The sequence below is a fragment of the Aphis gossypii genome, unplaced genomic scaffold, assembly GCF_020184175.1.
Source record: "Aphis gossypii isolate Hap1 unplaced genomic scaffold, ASM2018417v2 Contig00600, whole genome shotgun sequence".
NCBI classification, from domain to species: Eukaryota; Metazoa; Arthropoda; class Insecta; order Hemiptera; family Aphididae; genus Aphis; species Aphis gossypii.
The window spans coordinates 51,256-58,899 of record NW_026083187.1 but is presented as its reverse complement, the minus strand read 5'-3'; the positions used below and the strand labels follow the sequence as shown (position 1 = coordinate 58,899).

Below are 7,644 nucleotides of genomic sequence, written 5' to 3'. Positions count from 1 at the left end.
TTTATAATTATTTAGTAAGCATTGTTCAAATTATGCCATCCATATACATGCATATAATATATATATATATATATATATATATATATATACATGTATATATGATTGCCCTTAGTGGTTTGGATAGATAGAAAACTTGCTCCCCCTATAGACAAAAATCAACATATATACCATACATAATTTATAACATACCTTCATGTTGAAATAATAACATATAAACCATTATTAAGCTTATACATATTATGAGAGCTTTTGATCTTGTCCCCCCTCCCTAACATTTTACCTAATGGTCACTGTGGCATATCATGCAATCATATTTGTAATATTAATATTTTACAACTTAATATATTAAATTATTAGAAAGGGAAATTAAAAAATTGTATTTTTGTGTAATAAAATATGAATTTTTAATAAAATGATATTTATAATTATTACAATGAAATATTAGTTTCTTTTTTTTTTAAATTAAATGGCGCTTGAATGAGTGCATTTTTGACGTATTTTTCAATTTCTTCATTTATAGTTTCATTTTGGAATTTTTTCAAAGACTTGACTGAATCTGCATAAACAAATAAAACTGTTTTTATTATTACATAAACACATTAATCTTTACAAATTATATTAAATATATAATGATCATTATATATTAAAAATAATCAACAATCGGAAAAAAAAATATAATATATAGCGGGGACCTTGATAACAGCTGGAATCAGTTCAGGACAAATAAAAAAATTATGAACAATATGAACAGAAAATTAGATTTAAATTGGATACATGAACAAAAATAACATAATTTTAATAATTCATATAATAATTTATAAATAGCTGCTCCAGCTATTATATACAATTGTCATAAAAGTATAGAACATATTATAATGTTTCTCAATTCCTCTTAGACATGAATATTACTGATTTTATCGACATGTATGGTGAACCAGAATCCTGTGTCTTGAAAAATAATATTATACAAATACAAATATGTGATATTATATACATGTTATAAAAATAAAATTTAATGATATAATGCTAATGAATATTTTTTAAAATCAACTAAAAATTTTGTGTAATGAGTGTGAAATTTAAAATTAATAAATAGATTCAGTAAAAATCCAAAATCAACCCACATAAGGCCTTATAGTGTGGCTGTCTGATCATTGAAAAGTTTATGTATATATGATTAAATTAAATTTTTTTTATTACTTAATAATATATTGACTACTCATATAATACTTGTTACCAGATAATATGATTATAATATATTATTAACAATTTTTTTAGGAGAATTAATCATAATTCCCATGATCATAATATATGTATGATATCTAAATTCAACTAATATAGTTAATATGATATGTAACTATATATTAATATTAAATACTTTAGAAACTTACTGAATATGACTTTTGAAATGGCAAGATTTGAAAAACACTTCTTTTTATTCCCTCTGCCATGGAAAGAGTACAACTTTAAAAGAGTGTCAGTAAATAGAAATTGCATGATTCGTTTTACAAAAATTTTAACCGTTTTTCCACCAAGTCCTATCAACTTGTTTTTCTAGAACAAATCAAGAAAAATATAAACACATTTAAACTATAACAAATTATTTTTTATATTTAGTTATACTAAACAGAAAATAATTTAAAATGTATTACTAATGTATTACATTTATATAATATATATGACTCACACTATACAAATATATTGTATAATATAAAATGTAATAATTAATATTATTGAAGTATTTATACATACTAATCGTATATTATTTAAACTTAAATTTCAATAAATACATATTGTTTTTTATTAATTATTTAAATTTAAAAAAATAAGTTGCTTACCAGTTCAGTATTGTATATTTTGTCCACAGATAATTGTTCTTCAATAGCATTTAGTGTAGTTTCATCGTAGATTGGAAAGAAGCAGTCAAGATGTGAATAATCAATAGTTTCTTTATTGTTATTATCGTTGATGTAGGAATCATTTTTTTTAGTCTGTTCTAGTAACATCGTCAGTTTTTCGTCCAGGTTTCTCATATTATGTTTTAAAAGTATTACATTATGGTGCATAAATTCTTTGAATTGTTCATCTAAAAATACAATAGTAATACAGAAACATGGATAACATAAAAATGTATTAAATGGTTTTAGGATTTTTAATTTTTTATGATTAAAAAAGATTTACAGATATACATACAGTATACATCATGAGAAAAATGTTTCGCAAACACTTAACCTTCACTAAACACTTTATAGGTTTAATATATTATATAGTATATAGAACAACAGGTACCTGATAAATACTTTTTTGCCTTTATAGTTGAAGTTTTTACAGGGCTTCTTTTTTTTACATTTGATTCATACGACTTATAAGAGACACTTTTGTGAGAAGAATGATAATTTTGACTATTAGTGGCTGTTTTTGGCAATTAATTTTCAGGAGTGGCTGGAAAAATAAAATTTATCAGTTAAAATATTGTTAAAAATATACATTTCAAGAAGAAACCTTTCAGTATATCTTATAGAAGATAGAAATGCAATTATATTTAATTAATTAAGTATTGATACAATATTATTATATATAAAAATAATTATTACAATAAACCAATAGATTATTATTATATTATTATACATATATAATATATATGTATATATACTATATATATATATATATATATATATATATGATTTTTAATTTCTACTATGATATATTACGAAATAAATGGCACATGCATAACTCCCAATCCACATACATATCATAATATATATTTATTTTATACTTACCAGAATTAACAAACAATTGTTTTCTTGCAGATTCAATTTTTTTGGTGGGTGTCTTAAAAGGGCTTCTTTTGATTTTATTGAAGTGATTTGACATCTTACTACTGTTTGCAGAAAAGTATTGTAGATTGATGGTGTTTGTTGTTCTGGTAGATGGTGAAAATCCTGGACTATGCAACACTATAAAAAAAAGGATAAAATCAAATAGGTATATCAGCTACTATAAAATTTACCAATTTTAACATTTATAAAGAAACAAACATACACAAATCAGGAGACAGGTTTTGAAATGTATTTCCATTTTTTTTTCTATCAGATTCAACGACTAAATATTGATCATTATCTATAACACATAATATAGATTCAAAACATCAGAAAATATTATACAAATTAAATAAAAAATATTTAAATACATACAACTTTCAGAAAATCTTTTCATTGGAGATTTGTTTGGAGTAGTTTTTCTTGCAGGTAATGACAAAGTTGAGTTATGAATTTTAGCTATAACGTATTAGGTATAGGTAATACATATTACGTTTAATATTGATTAAAAATTATTTTAAGTATATAAAATACTTACCTAACAATTGTGGGGTTATCTTTATTGGAGATTTTATTTTATGATTGTTTTTGCTTGGCAATTCAATTTTTGAATGAGTTTTATGTGAGTTATGTTTACCAATTATTTTTGTCGTTTTGGGAGATGGTGAAAATTCTGGACTACTCAATACTATAAAAAAGGATAAAATCAATTAAATATATCAATTTTAACATTTATAAAAAAAAAACAAACATACACAAATCAGGAGACAGGCTTCGAAATATATTTCCATTTTTTTTTCTATCAGATTCAACGACTAAATATTGATCATTATCTATAACACATAATATAGATTCAAAACATCAGAAAATGTTATGTAAATTAAATATAAAATATTTAAATACATACAACTTTGAGAAAATCTTTTCATTGGAGATTTGTTTTGAGTATGTTTTTTTGCAGACAATGAAAATGTTGAGTTATGAGTTTTAACTATAACATAAGTAGGTATACGCAATAAATATTAAGTTTAATATTGTTTTAAACATTTGATGTAAATCAAATACATACCCAACAACTGAGGTGTTATATTTGAAGAATCAATCTCATGATGATCATTTTTGCTTGGCGATTCAATTTTTGAATGAGTTTTATCTAAAACTTAAATATTGTACTCAATAGTTGTATAGATAATTTTATTAAAAATATATGGTTTACTTTGGTTGGAAGATGGAGACAAGAATTGATTTTTTTGAAGTTCTTTATTATTAGACTCTTCTACAATTTCTTTTGTACTTGTACCATCATCTATGGGTTAATATAATACAGTTATTATTATAAGGGGCCACCAATATCAACATTTATTTTCGCTGTCTATCTTACCTACGCATAATATAGGAACACAGATATTAATCCATGTTTCCACTGATGCAGCTCTCTAGCTGGTTAGGTTAGGAAACGCACCTATAATTATATATACTTTATTAAGATGAACATTTACTGTGATTTGGACGGATAGTTTTTTTTTTAACATTTTAGTTTTTTATAAATATACCTTAGCATGTTAGTTTTTTTTTCAAACGTAATTCTGATTATTTTTAATTAAATTTAATTAACTTATTCAACAATGAAAATATAAAAAACCTATCTAAGCATAGAAAATATTTTTCTTTATAAAATGTATAATACCTATATAGGTGGATTTGCACTAAACTGAACCTGAGAGTAAGTCGCAATCGTGGAAATAGAGAATATAATCTATATGTTCCTATATATATTATGCGTAAGAAAACAAATGTTGGTATGGAGTCCACTTAAGGGGTATAATAAAATAAAAATTTGACATTTTACCAGACTCATATGTTGGTATTTTAAGAACTGTGTTATCGTCATCGTCTCCAGTATCAATGTCTGAAAATTATATAAATATTATTTGTTGAAAATTTAAATTAACTAAAAATATGAAATCTACTGGTGACAAATTCTGTAATAGCAATCGTAAACTAAGTTGGTACTATTAAATTAAATTTTTTACCTGAAAATTTGTCATTGTTATCGTGTCCAGTCAATTTTATTTTATTACGCTTTGTCGAATTATACTGTAACATTTCTTTAGATTTATTTTTATTTTTATTCATCACTTCATCATTTTCTGTTTCAGTAGACGATAAATTGGTTGTGTATAAGGCTTTTTTGCATTTTCTATTCGCTTCAGAGAAAGATTCTAAAATCATAATTTATGTATATATATTAATTAATATTAATTTCTTTCTTAAGGTCGCTCCACACTGTGTTTCGCGTTTCGCGTTATCGTCAAATTTCGCGAATAGCGTGTATAGGCTGTTTCGCGAAAATTTCAACCACGGTATATTATAATATACCGTGATTTCAACGAAATTTCTACGAATTTTTCGCGAAACAGCCATACACAATATTCACGAAATTTGACGAAAACGCGAAACGCGAAACACAGTGTGGAGCGACCTTAAGATACTATATTTCACGTACCTATACTACACCAAAATAGAATAAATCACCATTCAATACTTCCAATCATCTTAAATTAAGTAGAAATAAATAAAGACTTACCTATGTCCGTTAATAATGCCCGAGCTTTATACCACTTAAAATATGGTGGAATCGGATCCGATTGATCTGCAATATGCCGCTTGCTTTTATTAGTCGGCCAGGCACATTTATTTTTTGAATACCATTTGCTTGGTACAGTTTCCACTGTATTTTCGTCCAAAAAATGTATGATTGACCACATTATAGTAAAATAAGTTAAAAGTATATATCAACAGTAGTGATCTTTAGTAGAGAGTCGAGAGCAAAGACACACGAAGTAAGCGAAAAACGAGGCGAAAAATGAGTAATGAGAATAAGAACAGAGACGTCATAGCCCATAGGCAGACTCGCAGAGAACAGTAAGCAGTTTCATGAAAGAATAATGACAGAAATGCCGACGGCCGACGTGGTAATGTGGTATTAGTAATAATTAATACGACGAATGGCGAGTCGCGACAGTCGCAACTCGCGGTGTCGCGCACTCACGCACACATATTATCGATAATACAATAATATTAAAAATAAACGTACTACGTAATTTCCACTTTCCAGTTTCGCGACCAAGTCTTCGCCATAGATGTATATCAGTATTTGGTCGTCGTGCATCGTTATCGTAAAAGCAATGCATATAAATAATATTTATGATATGACTAGGCATACTTACCATATTATACTAGTCACTGCAGATACAATAATAAAACGAACAAAAATATTATTATTAAATAATTTTCATTAAATATACCTACCTATATACTTCCAAATTTGAATTCATAATACCTATTATAATATTATTTGTTAATGTTGGAGGTTTTTTAAAAGTTATAGGTACGCCTAACTATAAAATAGGTAGGTATAATAATATGTTATATACTTATATGTATATAATATTACTTATTAGTATTGTATAATTTTATAGATTAGAATTGTATTTAATTACATCAATTTTATTATATCATTTTTTAATAGTGAAAAAGACGTTACGATTTTAAAATGAGCGACGTCGTTTGATAGACGAAATAAATGAAGTTCGACATATTGCAGGTGACCGCAATTACTACTGTATAATAAATTATAATGTGTCCTCATAAAAAATAGATATTAAATCACATATTTTGGGAGCTAAATTAGAATTGTGCCTTGTAATCTTGTAATCAGTAACGCCCAACTAAATGTCTTTTGTGTGTAGCATAATAATGTGGCATTGTGGCCACATGAAATGGCAATGAATAATGATTTACTTGATATAGGTAGTTAATGTTAAATAAATAAGCTGTATCAGTCGTGGATCTAGAATTTTGTGATGAGGGGGAGGGGGACATTGTCTTTTTCTATGTTTTACGACACAAATATTAAAAAACGGCACAATTTATTAACCTAGATGGCTAGATGGTAGGCCGATTGAGAGGCTGGCCCCTTTGACCCCCTTAAATCCACCACTGCACTGTCTAAATATCTGTAAACACTTCTTTTAGTCAATATTTTGGTAGTATACCTTGTAGAAACTAGAAGCGTTTATTAATTTTAAAACGCAATCACACACAGTTCGTCTTATTTTTAAAAATATTATATATACCTGTATAGGTACCTACAACTGCTTTCTTATATTTGCATAGTTGTGCAATATTTTGTACTAAAATACATACATTAAACTTTTTAAACTCTACATTATTTGAGTACCTACCTACCCGCCCGTCATTGCTAAGGTGTATTATAAATGGCGAATCCTTAAGGTATATTTTAGGTTCGGCGTCACTATATTATTATATTGCTGAGTTAATTTGAAAATAAATATTATTATTATTATTATTAATAGAGTCAAATGATATAGACTCAGAAATCGACGAATCTCCAAAAAAAATTGACTCTCCTTTGCAACAATGGTTGGAAAATTCAAAAAACTATGTGACAAACGATCAGAGCTCTAGTAATAACCACTTTAACATTGAAGTAGCTCTTGATCAGCAGGATAACACATTTAAATATGGTATGTATATATTTTGTATTTTATTCCAACTACATAAACTAATAATTACCAGATACATTTTTAAGTAGGTATATAAGTTGCAGGTAACCTTACCTGTCACCTGATTACCTTTATATAGATATTAGATAAGTAGGTATATATATGAATAATACTACCTCCAATGATTATTGATTTTATACAATTGTATAATTGTTAGTTGTTACATTATATACACCATTCACCAACTCTACTTCATACAGGGATTTTTTCTAATTTTTTACAATACAAAAATAATA

At 26.2% G+C, this 7,644-nt stretch overlaps 1 protein-coding gene and 1 pseudogene across 1 annotated transcript; both read right to left on the bottom strand.

Moving 5' to 3' along the window:
• Window positions 1-1,378: 1,378 nt before the first annotated feature.
• On the bottom strand, window positions 1,379-2,951 carry LOC126554782 (uncharacterized; annotated as a pseudogene).
• Window positions 2,952-3,022: 71 nt separating this feature from the next.
• Window positions 3,023-5,624, bottom strand: LOC126554783 (uncharacterized). The gene is made up of 10 exons (XM_050209814.1): window positions 5,407-5,624; window positions 4,853-5,041; window positions 4,669-4,728; window positions 4,036-4,125; window positions 3,889-3,978; window positions 3,727-3,810; window positions 3,575-3,652; window positions 3,358-3,507; window positions 3,195-3,278; window positions 3,023-3,120 (listed from the first exon to the last, which is right to left on the bottom strand). The coding sequence occupies exons 1-10, from the start codon at window positions 5,585-5,587 to the stop codon at window positions 3,023-3,025; spliced, it is 1,104 nt and encodes a 367-aa protein (XP_050065771.1). The 5' UTR covers window positions 5,588-5,624.
• Between the last annotated feature and the right edge of the window lie 2,020 nt (window positions 5,625-7,644).

Bases quoted from the DNA above. Each gene is read 5' to 3' on its own strand.
- LOC126554783 (XM_050209814.1), bottom strand. From the start codon at position 5,587: ATGTGGTCAATCATACATTTTTTGGACGAAAATACAGTGGAAACTGTA. The intron at 3,508-3,574 runs GTATGTTTGTTT...CCTTTTTTATAG, and splicing joins AAGCCTGTCTCCTGATTTGT to TATTGAGTAGTCCAGAATTT. The intron at 3,121-3,194 runs GTATGTATTTAA...TATGTGTTATAG, and splicing joins GAAAAGATTTTCTGAAAGTT to ATAATGATCAATATTTAGTC.